We start from the raw sequence: 17,732 nt of genomic DNA, 5'->3' as shown, positions 1-17,732 counted from the left end.
CGGCTCCGCTCCGTACACCTCGTACACGTGCGCCTCTGCTCCGTACACCTCGTACACACGCGGCTCTGCTCCGTACACCTCGTACACACGCGGCTCTGCTCCGTACACCTCGTACACACACGGCTCCGCTCCGTACACCTCGTACACACGCGGCTCCGCTCCGTACACCTCGTACACACGCGGCTCCGCTCCGTACACCTCGTACACACGCGGCTCTGCTCCGTACACCTCGTACACATGCGGCTCTGCTCCGTACACCTAGTACACACACGGCTCCGCTCCGTACACCTCGTACACACGCGGCTCCGCTCCGTACACCTCGTACACACGCGGCTCTGCTCCGTACACCTCGTACACACGCGGCTCTGCTACATCCACACTGTAAACCCCTCCTGACCCCACACATAAACTTCAGCTCATCCAGCACCATGACAACCAGCACAGCAGAGTCCTGCATCCACTGAGGCCCCTGATCATGTGACCCCTGACTCCTCCCCTCCTGTGACCTCATCACAGCTCCTGTGCGCACAGAGCAGCCATATATGTGGTGGTGGCACTGCAGGTGGAGGTATGTGGAGACCCCCATTACTGGGCGCAGGGGGCATTAACCCCTTCAGCACGGAGACTCTTTTGGGGTCTTGTGTTGCCCCTTTATAAGAATCATAAGGTTTTTGTTCTGTTTCCTGTAATAGATACATACGACCCAACTATGGAGACAGGAAGGGAGGAAACGTATTGTTCTCATAGTACAGGACCCCTTTACTGGCCCCACAGTGTAATGCCCCCATTATGCCCCTATACAGGATGTATGATGCCCCCACACTGTAATGCTCCCATTATGCCCCTTATGCAGGATGTATGATGCCCCCACACAGTGTAATGCCCCCATTATGCCCCTTATGCAGTATGTATGATGCCCCCACACAGTGTAATGCCCACATTATGCCCCTTATACAGTATGTATGATGCCCCCCACAGTGTAATGCCCCTATTATGCCCCTTATGCAGGATGTATGATGCCCCCCACAGTGTAATGCCCCCATTATGCCCCTTATGCAGGATGTATGATGCCCCCCACACAGTGTAATGCCCCCATTATGCCCCTTATGCAGGATGTATGATGCCCCCACACAGTGTAATGCCCCCATTATGCCCCTTATGCAGGATGTATGATGCCCCCACACAGTGTAATGCCCCCATTATGCCCCTTATGCAGGATGTATGATGCCCCCACACAGTGTAATGCCCCCATTATGCCCCTTATACAGGATGTATGATGCCCCCACACAGTGTAATGCCCCCATTATGCCCCTTATGCAGGATGTATGATGCCCCCACACAGTGTAATGCCCCCATTATGCCCCTTATGCAGGATGTATGATGCCCCCCACAGTGTAATGCCCCCATTATGCCCCTTATGCAGGATGTATGATGCCCCCATTATGCCCCTTATGCAGTATGTATGATGCCCCCACACAGTGTAATGCCCCCATTATTCCCCTTATGCAGTATGTATGATGCCCCCCACACAGTGTAATGCCCCCATTATGCCCCTTATAAAGTATGTATGATCCCCCCACACAGTGTAATGCCCCCCTTATGCAGTATATATGATGCCCCACACAGTGTAATGCCCCCATTATGCCCCTTATGCAGTATGTATGATGCCTCCACACAGTGTAATGCCCCCATTATGCCCCTTATACAGTATGTATAATGCCCCACACAGTGTAATGCCCCCCTTATGCAGGATGTATGATGGCCCCACACAGTGTAATGCCCCCTTATGCCCCTTATGCAGTATGTATGATGCCCTCCACAGTATAATGTTCCCCCAGTATCGCCTGAGGTCCTGCAGTTGGAATAATCCCTCTGGAAAATGGTTTTCCCTCTGCTTGCTCCCCTCCATGTAGACCCTCGAGCATGTATACATGCATGTAGGGGAGCAGGCCTTACTAGATATCGAGGCTTTGTACAGTAATATACCGCATGAGGATGGTATCAGAGGAGAAAGACATTTCTTGAAATCGAGATCAATACAGTGTAGCAGACATAATGACTTCATGGAGGATCTTCTAAAATTCATTCTTACTCATAACTTCTTTCTTTTTGACAGGAAGTACTTCCACCAGCTCAGCGGTACTGCGATGGGGAGCCTCTGTGCCCCCTCATATGCTAACTTATCCCTGGACTGGTGGGAGGAATCCACAATATTCAGGGATGATCATCAGTGATGGTATCCATATATTGGGGTATGGTACAAATATATTGACTACATTTTTATCACCTGGTCAGGGACGAGTGAACAATCTTTTTAATTTGTCGGGGAACTCAACATCAATAGAGTGGGCCTTAGATTTACATCTGAATTTATTATAATAATAATTTTTATTTTTAAAGCGACAACACATTCCGCAGCACTTTACAATTTAGGGGGGGACTTATACAGACAATACAGACTTTACAGAATAAGCATAACTCAGATATTAGAAGGAGTGAGGGCCCTGCTCGCAAGCTTACAGTCTATAAGGAAATAGGGGAGACACAAAAGGTAAAATGTACATATATTGTATAATACTGCCTTAATATACTAAATAGGGTAAGTACATAACACTACATGAACTGGTCCCCAGCCAGTATGTGTACAGTACAGGCAGAGGCTATTCAGTGCATGGATGGTATGAGCATGATTTTGAAGAAAATTTAAATATGGGCCAAACTGGGACAGTTAGATAAGTGTGTTGAGGTGATAGGCCAATCTAAAGAAATGGGTTTTTACGGCACGCTTAAAACTGTGAGTATTGGGAATTAATCAAATTGTCCTGGGTAGTGCATTCCAAAGAATTGGTGCAGCATGCGAGAAATCTTGGAGACGGGAGTGAGAGGTTTGGAGGAGGATTTTAGTTTTAAGTCATTAGCAGAATGGAGTGCACGGGTAGGGTGGTAGACTGAGACGAGGGAGGTGATGTAGGGCGGTGCTGAATCGTCGAGAGCTTTGTGGGTAAGAGCAATAAGTTTATATTGAACTCTGTATTGGATGGGCAATCAGTGCAATGACTGGCACAGGGAAGAGGCATCGGTGTATCGGTTGGTGAGGAATATGATCCTGGCTGCTGCGTTCAGGACGGATTGGAGAGGGGAAAGTTTAGAAAGAGGGAGACCGATAAGTAAAGAGTTGCAATAGTCCAGACGAGAATGAGTAAGAGCTACAGTAAGAGTTTTTACAGAGTCAAAAGTAAGAAAATTTCTGATTCTAGAGATGTTTTGGAGGTGTAGATGACACGATCGAGCGAGTGATTTGATGTGAGGAGTGAAGGAAAGATCTGAATCAAGTATGACCCCAAGACAGCGGGCATTTTGCTGGGGAGTAATGATGGAGCCACAAACAGAAATGGCAATATCGGGCACAGGTAGGTTAGTGGAGGGAGGAAATATGAGTAGTTCAGTTTTTGACAGATTAAATTTTAGATAGAGGGAGGAAATAGTGTTAGAGAGAGCTGAAAGACAATCACTGGTATTTTGTAATAATGCAGGGGTGATGTCCGGAGAAGAGGTGTATAATTGGGTGTCATCAGCATAGAGATGGTACTAAAAACCGAATCTACCGATTGTTTGTCCAATAGGAGCTGTATATAAGGAGAAAAGAAGGGGGCCTAGTACTGATCATTGAGGAACCCCGACAATAAGGGGAAGGGGAGAGGAAGAGGAGCCAGCAAAAGACACAGTGAAGGAGCAGGCAGAGAGGTAGATCCACAGTGTTGAATGCTGCAGAGAGATTCAGGAGAATCACCAGTGACTAGTGACCATTAGATTTGGCTGTTAGATCATTAGACATTTTAGTGAGTGCAGTTTCAGTAGAATGTAAGGAGCGGAAACCAGATTGTAAAGGGTCAAGAAGGGAGTTATCTGAGAGATTGTGTATTAGACAGGAGTGGACCAGTCATTCCAGGAGTTTAGAGATAAAGGGAAGATTGGAAACAGGTCTGTAGTTAGCAGCACAGTTCTGGTCCAGGGATGTTTTTTTAAGTCATGGATGTATGCTGGCGTGTGTAACCCCTTTATGACCCAGGGCGTATTAGTACATATCTGTGCCCTGGGCCTTATGGGCCTGATACGTATTAATACACCCTGGCGATTTCGCCCGCACACAAGCGGTGCGGGCGAGATCGCCGCCGAGTGTCAGCTGATTGTTACAGCTGACACCCAGTGCTATGTGCAGGGAGCAGTCCCGCACCGCTCCCGGCACATTAACCCCCGAAATGCGATCAAAATCAATCGCAGCATTCCGGTGGCAAGAGGAGGTAAGCGCGATACTTACCTTCTCTGCCGGCGTCCAGCGGCATCTGAGTCCGGTCCCGGATGTTCCCATGGTGACCCGACGTCATCATGACAACATCCGGGACACCAGGAGGCATGAAGTTGCTTTGGTCATGCACAGTGCACGACCAAAGTAACTTTTCCCTGTGCAGCGCTGACAGGCTGCATGGCATGGGGAGCTGCTGCTCTCTATGTCATGCAGCCGATCAGGCTGCAAAAAGTGAAAGTCCCATAGTGGGACAATGTGTAAAAGTAATAAAAATGTCAGAAAAAAAAAAGAAAAAAAAAAATATATATATATATTGTACCCATAAATAAATAATCTTATGAAAAAAAAAAATAAACCAATAAAAGTACACATATTTGGTATCGCCGCGTCCGGAATGACCTGACCTATAAAACTGTCCTGCTAGTTAACCCCTTTAGTGAACACGATAAAAAAAACAAACAAAAAAAACCATAAAACGATGCTTTATCATCATACCGCCAAACAAAAAATGGAATAAAACGCGATCAAAAAGACTAATGTAAATAACAATGGTACCGCTGAAAACGTCATCTTATCCCTCAAAAAACAAGCCACCATGCAGCTCCAACGGCCGAAAAATAAAAAAGTTATAGCTCTCAGAATAAAGCGATGCAAAAACAATTCTTTTTTCTATAAAATAGTTTTTCTTGTGTAAAAGCGCCAAAATCTAAAAAAATATATAAATGTAGTACTGCTGTAAACGTACTGACCCAAAGAATAAAGCTACCTTATCAATTTTACCACATGCAGAACAGTATTAAAAAAAACCTCAAAAAAACAATTCCTGAATTGTTGGTTTTTGTTCATTCTGCCTTCTAAAAATAAGAATAGAAAGCGATCAAAAAATGTCACGTGTCCGAAAATGGTACCAATAAAAATGTCAACTTGTCCCGCAAAAAACAAGCCATCACATGACTGTCGGCCAAAATATGGAAAAATTATAGCTCTCAAAATATGGCGATGTAAAAACTAGTCTGCAAAAAAATGTGTCTTTTAGTGTGTGACAGCTGTCAGTCATAAAAACCCGATATGAATCTGGCATCACTGTAATTGCACCGACCTGAAGAATAAAGTCGTCTAATCACTTATACCGCACGAGGAACGGCGTAAAAAATAAACTCTAGGGTTAGGGTTGGGGTTGGGCTAGGGTTAGGGTTGGGCTAGGGTTAGGCTAGAGTTAGGGTTGGGCTATGGTTAGGGTTGGGGTTGGGATTTTTTCAGAAGTAGAGAAAAAAAAAATGACGATATGGTGACTAATGTTGAACGCAAGTGCTCGCTACTTGAGTTTGCATCGTGTGCTCGGGTATGCACTGAGTATAGTGGGTGCTCGAGTGACATGCTTGAGTCTCCGCCCCAAATGTTTTGCAGCTGTTATACAGCCAAAAAAACCTTGCGGTGATTGCCTGCCATGCACCAGCGATCCCCGCATGTTTTTTTTTGGGTGTCTAATAACCGTGAAGCATGCGGGGCGGGGACACGAGCATGTCACTCGAGCACCCACGATACATGGTGCATATCTGAGCACCCTATGCAAACTCAAATAGCGAGCACTTGCACTCAAGACTAATGACAACTTATTGAATATGATGACCTAATGTTATCAAATTCTGTGTCGTTCCTCTGGGTTCAAAATGTTCACTATACCCCTTGATAAAATCCTTGAGGTGTGTAGTTTCCAAAATGGGGTCACTTGTGGGGGGTTTCCACTACGTAGGCACATCAGGGGCTCTCCAAACGCGACATGGCATCCGCTCTCGATTCCAGCCAATTTTGCGTTCAAAAAGTCACACAGTGCTCCTTCCCTTCTGAACTCTGCCGTGTGCCCAAACACTGTATTTTCTCCACATATGGGGTATTGGAGTACTCAGGAAAAATTGCACAACAGTTTTTGGGGTCCATTTTCCCCTCTTACCCTTGTGAAAATAAAAAATTGGGGCTAAAACATAATTTTTGTGGTAAAAGTTTGATTTTTTTATTTTCACGGCTCCATGTTATAAACTTCTGTAAAACACTTGGGGGTTCAGGGTGCTCACCACACATCTAGATAAGTTCCCTGAGGTGTCTAGTTTCCAAAATGGTGTCACTTGTGGGGGGTTTCCACTGTTTAGGCACATCAGGGGCTCTCCAAACACAACATGGCGTCCGCTAATTATTCAAGCAAATTTTACATTCAAAAAGTCAAATAGCGCTCCTCTCCTTCTGAATCCTGCTGCATGCCCAAACAGTGGTTTTCCCGCACATATGGGGTATCTGCTTACTCAGGAGAAATTGCACAACAAATTGCATAGTGCAATTTCTCCTGTTACCCTTATGAAAATGCAAAATTGGGAGCTGAAAAACATTTTTGCTGAAAAAATGTGAACATTTTATTTTTACGGTTCAATGTTATAAACTTCTGTGAAGCACCTGGGTGTTCAAGTTGATCACCATACATCTAGATAGGTTCCCTAAGGGGTCTAGTTTCCAAAATGGGTTCACTTGTGGGGGATTTCCACTGTTTAGGCACATCAGGGGCTCTCCAAACTTTACATGGCGTCCGCTAATTATTCAAGCAAATTTTACAATCAAAAAGTCAAATGGCGCTCCTTCCCTTCCGAGCCCTGCTGTGCGCTCAAACAGTGTTTTTTCCTCACATATGGGGTATCTGCGTGCTCAGGGGAAATTGCACAACAAATTTTGGGGTCCATTTTTTCCTGTTACCCCTGCGAAAACAAAAAAAATTGGGTCTAAAGTAACATTTTTGTGAAAAAAGTTAAATGTTAATTTTTTTCTTCCACATTCCAAAAATTCCTGTGAAGAACCTGAAGGGTTAATAAACTTCTTGAATGTGGTTTTGAGCACCTTGAGGGGTGCAGTTTTTAGAATGGTGTCACTCTTGGGTATTTTCTGTCATAAAGGCCCTTCAAAGTCACTTGAAATGTGATGTGGTCCCTAAAAAAAATGGTTTTGTAAATTTTGTTGTAAAAATGAGAAATTGCTGGTCAACTTTTAACCCTCATAGCTGCTTACTAGAAAAAAAATTTGGTTCCAAAATTGCGCTGATGTAAAGTAGACATGTGGGAAATTTTATTTATTAACTATTTTGTGTAACATATATCTCTGATTTAAGGGCATAAAAATTAAAATTTTGAAAATTAGTTAGGTGAGTGGTGGCAGCTGGAGAAAGGGACTGAAGGAGATGTGAAGGAATAGGGTCACTGGTGCAGGTGGTAGAGCGAGAAGAAGCAAGGAGCCTTGTCACTTCTTCTTCCGTGACTGGTTTGAAGTCAGAAAATGAGCAAGATGCAATGTGGGAGGGAGGAGCATGCATAACATTTGGGGATTGAGAAAAAATTTTCCTGTCGGATATGGTCAATTTTTTCTTTGAAATAATTGGCGAGATCTTCAGTGCTGAGGTCGGTGGTTGGGGCCTGTGCGGATTGATTAAGGAGAGAGTGAAAAGTGTCAAACAGGTGTTTGAAAAAATGTGCAGCGTGTTCCAGGGTTGTCGCCGTCTGTGCCGAGTTGTTCTCTGTGTAGGAGGTGCACCTTCATCCAGGGCGCATTGCAATATTTTGTTATAATGCTTCAGTGCAGAGTCAGGGCATGAGAGGGAGGAGATTGGGGCCAATGATCATTGCAACGTTTTCATAAATTTCTGGGTGTTAATGGCATGTATATTTCTATAAGTGTGGAAAGTGGGGGGTCTTGAGCAGGGTGACAGTTCTTGACAGAGAATGAGAGAAGGTTGTGATCAGAGAGCGGAAGAGGAGAGTTAGTAATGTCATGTATTGAACAGAGCTGGGCGAAGATCAGGTCAAAGAGTATTTCCATCTTTTAGTGTAGGAGAATTAGTAAGCTGTGAAAGGCCGAAGTAGGAAGTTAGCGATAAAAGATGAGCGGCAGATAGGTAGAGGGAATCGCCAATTGGGATGTTAAAGTCTCCCATGATGAGGGTGGGGATGTCATAGGATAGAAAGTTTGGAAGCCAAGTGGCAAAGTGATCCACAAACTGACGGGCGGGGCCCGGAGGGCGATACACAACCGCCACTGGCAGGGAGAAGGGCCGGTAGAGTCTGACTGTGTGGGCCTCAAAAGAAGCGAAGAAAAGTGAGGGTACTGAGGATATAACCTGAAAAGTACATTTTGTTTAAAGGAGCAGACCAACACCAATTATTACCAGTTGGCTTTCCTGTATGTACTGATCAAGAATGATTGTAATGGGACCATAGGGACACTCATCTACCATAAACCTTCAAGCACTAATAAACTATTGAAGTGGGATAACCACCACCCCCATCCCCATAAAAAGAGGAAAACTCAAGGGCCAAATATTACAGTTGAGAAGGTACTGCTCGAATGTCACAGATTTTAATATACAGGCAATAGATCTGAACACTAGATTAAGGGATGAAGGGTACTCGTGGTACATTTTGGATTCCGCATCATCGTTTGCAGAAAAATGGTCTTATCCATCAGCTTATCTTTTTCTCATTCAGATCTCTAAAATACCGGATCCTCTCAGTGAAAGTCGTCTATATAAGAACATTTTCCTGATTTATCCAGGAAAATGATGGACAAGATGGTGGAGAGGATATTACACCTCACCCTAGAGATCCTCTTCCGGCTTACTGGAGAGGTGAGAGATTCTGATGGCGTCACATTACATCATTCTTATCTATGGGAATAACGGATGGACAGAACTGAAGAGGTGAGGACTCTGGAAATGTCTGTAGTGAGATTTATTAATGTGTCTCTCCATAACCAGAGATTAATCACGGGGCCTCCACCTCACCCCCTGATACATGAGGACATCAATGACCAGAAGATCCTAGAACTCGCCTACAAGATGATTGAGCTGCTGACTGGAGAGGTGACACTGCTGGGATTGCTGGGACATTATACAGTAATGCTATGAAGGGATCGGGGAGATGACGGTATCATTGTATGTGTCAGGTTCCTATAAGGTGTCAGGATGTCGCTGTCTATTTCTCCATGGAGGAGTGGGAGTATTTAGAAGGACACAAAGATGTGTACAAGGACGTCATGATGGAGGTTCCCCAGCTCCTCACATCACCAGGTAATAGACAGGACTAAATACACACGGCCTATAATTATCTGTATGTAAAGAATTAATTCAGTCCCTGTATGTGTTTCCTCCAGATCTATCCAGTAAGAGGACAACACCAGAGAGATGTCCCCATCCTCTTCTTCCACAGGACTGTAAAGAAGAAGATCCCAATGTTCCTCAGGATCATCAGGTAGATGGAGAGAAGGTGTCATGAGATCTCCCCTATGATGTGTAGATGGCTGTGAAGGTCTTGTGTTCAGTTTTGTTTTATCCACCAGTATTATATGTTTTATACTTGTGTAATGAGAACGGTGGAGATGGCAGGATTAGAGCTGATCATCGATGTGACTTCTCCATCTGTCTGTGACTTTTACAATATTTGTTTCAGGGTGAAGATCTGACCCATATTAACCCCTTAAGAACCAGAGCATTTTCCGTTTTTGCTTTTTTCGTTTTTTGCTCCCCTTGTTCCCAGAGCCATAGCGTTTTTATTTTTTGGTCAATATGGCCATGTGAGGGCTTATTTTTTGCGGGACGAGTTGTACTTTTCAACGCCATTACTAGTTTTACCATATCGTGTACGGGCAAAGGGGAAAAAAATTCCAAGTGCGGTAAAATTGCAAAAAAAGTGCAATACCACAGTTGTTTTTTATTTATTTTTTTTACCACGTTCACTGAATGCTAAAACTGACCTGCCGTTCTGTTTCTCCATGTCATTACGAGTTCGTAGACACCAAACATGTATAGGTTCTTTTATATTTAAGTGGTGAAAAAAAAATCAAAAATTTGGTAAAAAAAAAAAAATAGCTCCATTTTCTAAGACCTGTAGCGTCTCCATTTTTCGGGATCTGGGGCTGGGTGAGGGCTTATTTTTTGGTCGCCGGGCTGACGTTTTTATTGATAACATTTTGGGGTAGATCCGATGTTTTGATCACCCGTTATTGCATTTTATTGCAATTTTGCGGCGACCAAAAGACGTAATTCTGGCATTTAGAATTTTTTTCTCGTTACGCCGTTTACCAATCTAATTAATTCTTTTTTTAAATTGATAGATCGGGCGATTCTGAACGCGGCGATACCAAACATGTCTATGTAGGGTTTTTTTTTTATATATATTTTATTTTGAATGGGGCGAAAGGGGGTTGATTTAAACTTTTTATATTTTTTAAATTTTTTTTATATTTTTAAAAACTTTTTTTTTTCACTCTTTGCTTGCTTCAATAGTCTCCATAGGAGACTAGAAGCAGCAACTATCCGATCGCCTCTGCTACATACAGGGATCAGGAGATCCCCTGCATATAGCAGAATTGGTCCTGTGCTATGAGCGCCGGCCACTTGGTGGCGCTCTTACCGACCAGCTCATGACAACCACAGGCGTCTGCTGCAGACCCTGGGTTGTCATGCGCACCCATCGGTGACCCGCAGTCACGTGACGGGGTCACCGATGGGCGGGGCTTAGGACACGCTTCCCGGAAGCGCCGCGTTAAATGCCGCTGTCGGAGATTGACAGCGGCATTTAACATGTTAACAGCCGCGGGTGGATCGCGATTCCACCCGCGGCTGTTGTGGGAACATGTCAGCTGTAAGAATCAGCTGACATGTGCTCGGTTCAGTGCGGGCTCAGTGCAGCAGCCCTCACTGAACGGGGGGATGCAATTTGTGCATACTAATACAGCAGGGGTTAATACTACAGAGACATATGTGAGGGGTGATGAGCGGTGTAAAGAGGAGATTCCTAGATATGACTAATCCTCTTCACCCTCGTCCACAGTTTATGGACTAGGCCACAGGTCGGGTATGACCTGCCTTTCTTCCCAAAAAATCCCGACTCTAGGCCCACCACCAATGGACTTTTTTTAGGATGAGCTTCCAAAACCGCCTGAATAGTCCCTTTCACTGCCCTCAGCGCCCACCCTCTAATATGTTGGGACTGTGCTGCCAAAAAGTATATCCACGGGGTTGGTAAGGCGAGACCCCCCTCTTCTTTCGGCCTCTGGAGAGTCTCCAGCTTAATCCTGGGTTTTCCTCCACTCCAAAGCAGATCCCTAAATATTGAATTAATACGCTGGAACACCGACCGAGGGATCCACACAGGGGAGTTATGTAAAACATATAGCAATTTTGGCATCATCACCATTTTAAGAAGATTGGTGCGTTACACCACCGAGAGGCTCATTTTTCTCCACGTAGATGCTTTATCTTTTAATTTCCCAATTATCGGGTATACATTCAACTGAAGGTACTCCTTTACTGGTAGTGTTATTGTAATTCCAAGATATTTAAACTCTCGTACTAATCTAAGTTGTGTACGTTCTACGTGTTCAACATCTAAGCCATCCAAAGTATCTATTTCCATAATATGAGATTTATCCCAATTAATTTGTAACCCAGATAACAGACCAAATCTATTGATGATAGCTATTGCACCATGTAATGATGCCTGAGGGTCCTGTAAGAATAATAAAATATCATCTGCGTACAGCGCTATCTTCTCCTCAACCATTCCATACCGAAATCCCTTTACCACGTCTGACTGTCTTATTACAGAAGCAAGCATGGCTCGGGGGGCTGTTCCTGGAGGCTGGGGACTCAGTGGGACTCTATGAGCTCGCTCTACAACAAAGACCTTCGACAGTTTATCAGCTCAAAATTTTTCCAACAGCAAATTCTCAAAAAATTCTGTACGGTTTGATCCTTCTGCTTTTTCCGGGACCCCCACTATCCTGACATTATTATGTCTCGACCTGTTTTCCAAGTCGTCATTTTTAGCAATAACATCAGTTAACAGCTTGTCCTGCTTTTTTTGAGCAGCTTGCACAGATATTATGGTGTCTTCAGCCGTGCTCACTCTTTCCTCCACCTCTCCTGTGTGGACATCGGCTTTCTGCATGGCAGCTTTAATATTAGTAATTTCTGCTTGCACACCAGTAACCTGCTTTGACAGCTTAGTAAGCGTTTGTTTGCAATATGACACCACAGTAAACACATCTTTCAGGCTATGTGCCCACGATGCAGAAAATTTCTGCAGCATTTCTGCATCTCCCTGGCAGAAAAAACGCATGCAGATTGTGCATGCGTTTTTCCTGCGGAATACATGCGGATTCAATTGCGTACCCACATGCATTAACACATGTGTTTCCGCATGCGGACTGACAAGCACTTTCCAGGCGATAGCATCACTTGGAAAGTGCTTGACAACTAGGTCACACTGTATAAATCCATGCAAAAGGCATGGATTTATACAGTGTGACCGTAAAAATAAAAAAATAAAGCTATACTTACCCCCGAACCCACGCCGCGTGTGCTGTCGCGCTCGTCCTGGCTTCTTCCGGGTTGCCGGCATCTCGCGAGACAGCCTGCGGTCACATGACCGCGACGTCATCTCAGGTCCTGGAAGGTAAGCGCTGCAGGGGCCGCTGGACAGGTGAATATAAACTTTATTTATTATTTTATTCTTTTTTTTACAGGTACAATGGTACCCAGATCTGGATGAGAACCGCATATAATCCGCTTGTACAAATGTACAGACGCGCATTATATGCGTCTCAATGCAAGTCAATGGCGGCGCTTCCGCTGCACTTCCGCAAAATTAATGAATATGCTGCGGATTTATTTGCGCTGCAGAATCGCTGCGGAAAAATCTGCAGCATGTGCATTGACATTGCGGAATGCCATTGGGGACCATGGGGTGCGGATTACCATGCGTTTTTGATGCGTTTCCGCTGTGGAAATTCCGCAGCAGAAACGCATGAAAAACGCATCGTGGGCACGCAGCCTCAAAGTGGGTTCTCAAACATCAGGATCAACATCAGACTCCACATTTTTGTCCTGCCCATCATCTTCAGAGCCATTAGCCTCACAGTTCACTGTACCTATTGTACTCTGCTGATCCTCCATGTCATTATCTGCCCCAGCCTCCCACTCTGAGAGTCCAGCTTTATTGTCACTTGCTTCCACCCTCGCAAACTTCTCCAGGCGTGCAGCAGCCGACATCCTCCTGGAGCATGCTGTGTTCGCTCTGGCCGCCTCCTCCTGAGCCACGGCACCATCTTGGCCCCTACCTCCTCTTCCAGGGTCGGGATCCCGCTGCCTGGTGCGGGTCATTGCGGCAGTCTTGCTTTCCAGGAACGCTCCCCGGGACGTCAGGAGACTTTCCCCCAGGATCCGGCGGTATTTGAAAGGTTTTGCGGTGCCCTGGCTCAGCGCATACAGCTACGGTCGGCGGGAGAGTTCCTGACCTTTAGATGTGGAGAAAGTTGTACATGTAATTGGATGAGACCATGTAAATCTTTCTCGAGTTCCTCTACAGGTAAAATCTTTTTCCAGAGGGATTATTCCAACTGTAAAACCTCAGGACTTTTAGATATGGCCACATGCACCTGTCCCCTAGATTATGTATGCATGACCAAGAGGGAGTATAGGAGGAGGATGGAGGGCATTTGGGCGAAATACTCCATGTTCGGGATACCCCATTAATGAGACACATGAACAGTGTACATTGAGGTGAAACCGGAGACATCTCCTTTTGTATCAATGAGATAGTTAAACCCAATGTGAGAGGAGGTGATCTAATAGATGTATCCTCAAAAAGGAAAGTACCGTATTTTTCGGACTATAAGACGCACCGGACAATAAGAAACACCTAGGTTTTAGAGGAGGAAAATAAAAAAAAAATTAAGCAAAAAATGTGGTCATGATGCACTTTTAAGGGAGAGGGGGTCTTCTGCTGACACTGGTATAGGGGTATTGTCCCCCAATTCTGACAATATCCCCCATCCTGGTATATATGCCCCCCTTCCTTTTATACGTGGTCCCCATCCTCATCCTGGTATTCCTGGCATCCCTCCATCCTGGTATGCCTGGCATCCCTCCATTCTGGTATGCATGGAACCCCTCCATCCTGGTATGCATGGCACCCCTCATCCCTATCCTGGTATGCATGGCACCGCTCATCTCTGTCCTGGTATGCATGGCACCCCTCATCCCTATCCTGGTATGCATGGCACCCCTCATCCCTATCCTGGTATGCATGGCACCCCTCATCCCTATCCTGGTATGCATGGCACCCCTCATCCCTATCCTAGTATGCATGGCACCCTTCATTCTTTATCCTAGCATGCATGGTCCCCCTAATCCCCATCATGCTGCACATAAAAAAAAATAAACACTCCTACTCACCTCTCTTCTCTCCTCCAGCGCTGCGTCCTGTCTGCTCACACTGATCTCTACATGTGAGCCGCGCATGACATCACTGCCATGCGCGGCTCACAAGGAGAGATGAGCTGCTGGAAGTCATTGCTCCCCACGCTGGGACTGTGTGCGCGGGGAGCAGTGACTTCATTCTCCTTCATAGCCGGCACACAGCGGAGCCGCCCTACGGCTCCTGCTGCTGCCGGCTATCTCGTGTGCCCGCTCATTAAAGGGCATGAATATTCACCCCTCCCCACACCCATGGGCGTGGAGAGAGGTTGAATATTCATGCCCTTTAACAGCGGCACAGGCGATTCCGGCAGTAGCAGGAGCCGCAGCGCGGCTACACTGTGTGCTGCTATTAAGGAGCATGAATATTCATTGCTCCCCACGCCCATGGGCGTGGGGAGCAGTGAATATTCATTTTTTTTAGCAGCGGGGACAGTGTAGGCTGCGGCAGGCAGCTGCTGCCTCCTGTGCCCCGCTCCTCCACCACTACTACTCCCCCCACACCCCGTGTATGTATATATATATATATATATATATATATATATATATATATATATATATATATATATATATGTATATTACACCCCCCCCAACATAAGACGCAAAATTTTGGAGGAAAAAAGTGCGTCTTATAGTCCGAAAAATACGGTAAGTGGATTTCCAGACTTGATTCATAAGCACCTAAGGGACTCAATGAGCAAATTTCCTATGCCTGTTTTGTGTGAATACAGGTCCATTCTGGATTACATTTTTGGATTTTATACTCTACCCATTGCTACTCAGTTTCCTGTGAATGAGGTTCACATATTGTTTTACTTCATTGAGAGCTCTGAGCTTCTATATCAGAATTATTTCCACTTATACTATTACGTAACTAACAAGTGTGGTGTTCCTCGTGTATCTCTAATTATGCAATAGGGGTCAAATATGACCATTTAGGAATATACTGTGGGCCACCATTCCATATTTTCTGTAGTGATAAAGTAGATCTACATGCCTATTACATGATGGGAGGATGTGCAATACTTGTTTTTAGTCTCCCATGACGCTGATCTCAGAGAGAGGATTTTTCATTTGGTGGAATGCAATCCAATACCATATGTGCTCCGGTGTGGAGCGCAGACATCTGGGCATGCGCAATCGCGGACAATGATCCCTCATGCGCATCCGGTGTGGAATTATAACTACGGCCATGCGCAGTCACAGGTACGAGTGGCGCGGCGACAATCAGTTTATCTGGCGTTTCAGTGTAAAGCACGTCATTTCCGGACATGCACATTAGGTGATGGACATTATCGAACCTCTAGCTCATGAGAAGTAGCGCAGGTGCAGTACTTTATTGTAGACAGACTCCATTCTGTATATCCTGTGACAATTCACCTCTAGGAATGGGAATGGGCCTCCTAGTCTGGGAGGGGTTTTGGATGAAGTGGGATATTTAAACATGGACACCTGGCTATTAGGCACACTATGCTGAACATCATCAATTATTATCCCTCTATCAAGCCTCCTAATGAACCTGTTGGGGAATTGCATTGAGGTGGATTATTGAAACATTCTCTGAGTACCATACCCTTTCCTTTATACATATTGTAGGGGTTTTACTCACTTGGATGCGACGGGAGGAAAACAGGAGGCATGTTCCTTTAAAAGTTCATGTGGGTTTATGGCTTCAAAAACCCAGAAGCCAAACATAAAAGCAAATAGCCTTTAGATCAGGCAAACAAAGTAAATGTCCTTAGCAGGTCTCTGCTCAGCCAGGCCTGTGTGGCACACAAGCTGGGGTAGCGTCCAGTGTCCTGGCTTGGTCTCAAGACAAACATACACAGTAGGCCTTCTCCCTCCAAACACACAGACCACGTGCCAAACAACACCCTTCATTTTATAGGCTGTTAACCACACAAGAGGTGAGGTATGTGGGTAGCTGGACTCACCCATTCTTTCCTAGTTACCCGTAACCCGGCTCCCAGGTGCACCAACCGATCCTCTTAGTGCTTATGTGCCCTAGAAAAACACTCCGGGTTACATCACAGAGACTAGCCATCTCTGTGACACATACCTCCCATTGACTACGAGACCATTAGCCACCTTACAATGCTTTGATACATATCTGGTTTTATGACTACCCCACGGCTGATTGCCCATATTAGAGGTCAGATAAGTCCCAGCGAGTGACAGATTCCCTTTAATCAGCCGTGGGGTAGAAGGTGGAGTGAATTCCCTTTAATAAATATCCACTTAGCCCCATTCTTGGTGCAGGTACTAATGAAACCAGGACCTATGAGATTTTTACCAAATGATAGTTGGATAGTTAGGGGTGTATCATCCATAGCATCGGCCCACACGGCCACTATGGTGCCTGTGAAAAAAACACAGATTTTGAGCTTGGTTTAAATTGGTATCCATGCGGCACATAGACGCATGTTTACTATGGCCATAAATCAGAAAAAAACTATAAAGAAAAATTATCATAAACCCTGCTGTAAATAAATAAATAAAAAGTAAAAGTGCATTTAAATAAAATAGGGTTCTTAGTAACACTGTTTTTGATCAAAAATAGCATGAAAGCTATCCCACCATGGCATGGTGAACCCATTCGAGATAGTCCTACTCTGTATAATATTAAAAACCTTACCATGTGTGAAAGCCTCAAACTTCTGTGTGTTAATCAGACATGAGATCTAACCTGATAGAAGATTACAGTCCGGGGAAGACGGGAAACATTCATATAGACGACCGGTGGAGATGTAGTCAGTGAAGCACTCTAGCCAAATATGTTTGTAGAGCCTTAGTAGAAGATGAAGATGTCGTCCTATTCATGAAGTAGTTATTTCTCATGTCACGTGTAATGAATATCTCCTGCAGTATTGCTAATGCCGACTGCAGTGTCGGTAAATGAGACGAGAATTAGCTTTATGGAAGGTGAGTCTTTGAGAAACGAGTTCAGCTACAGACTCCAAGGAAGAAACTGCTTGTTGTCTGTGGCCTAAAATATATAGGTTTTATTAGTAGATGTAAAGAAGAAAACTAAATACTGTAAAATAATAAATCTCCTCATATGTTTTCCCTTATTATCTCCAGTAATTGTATTATTACACAGGATTTTTATGATGTTACATAGGCTCATCATCTTCTCAT

At 44.8% G+C, this 17,732-nt stretch overlaps 2 protein-coding genes across 3 annotated transcripts in view; one reads left to right on the top strand and one right to left on the bottom strand.

The window, feature by feature from the left end:
* LOC141192426 (uncharacterized) overlaps positions 1 to 17,732 on the bottom strand; it is a 208,224-nt gene that overhangs the window by 31,660 nt on the left and 158,832 nt on the right. The gene's annotated exons all lie outside the window — the stretch shown is intronic.
* Positions 1 to 17,732, top strand: part of LOC141192422 (uncharacterized) — a 169,538-nt gene that overhangs the window by 129,847 nt on the left and 21,959 nt on the right. Inside the window, exons 1-4 of one of the 2 annotated variants that reach the window (XM_073661944.1) lie at positions 8,799 to 8,963; positions 9,093 to 9,197; positions 9,281 to 9,404; positions 9,488 to 9,585. In XM_073661944.1, the coding sequence (XP_073518045.1) occupies positions 8,895 to 8,963; positions 9,093 to 9,197; positions 9,281 to 9,404; positions 9,488 to 9,585 (396 nt within the window). In that variant the 5' untranslated portion in view covers positions 8,799 to 8,894. Of the gene's footprint in view, positions 1 to 8,798; positions 8,964 to 9,092; positions 9,198 to 9,280; positions 9,405 to 9,487; positions 9,586 to 17,732 lie in introns of those variants that run through there. The other variant, XM_073661945.1, reaches the window with a different exon arrangement.

This window comes from Phyllobates terribilis, unplaced genomic scaffold (assembly GCF_046119375.1).
Source record: "Phyllobates terribilis strain yellow unplaced genomic scaffold, ASM4611937v1 Scaffold_61__1_contigs__length_8056638, whole genome shotgun sequence".
NCBI lineage: Eukaryota > Metazoa > Chordata > Amphibia > Anura > Dendrobatidae > Phyllobates > Phyllobates terribilis.
Note: the sequence above shows the minus strand (reverse complement) of the source record. Positions and strands in the feature narration are given on the sequence as shown.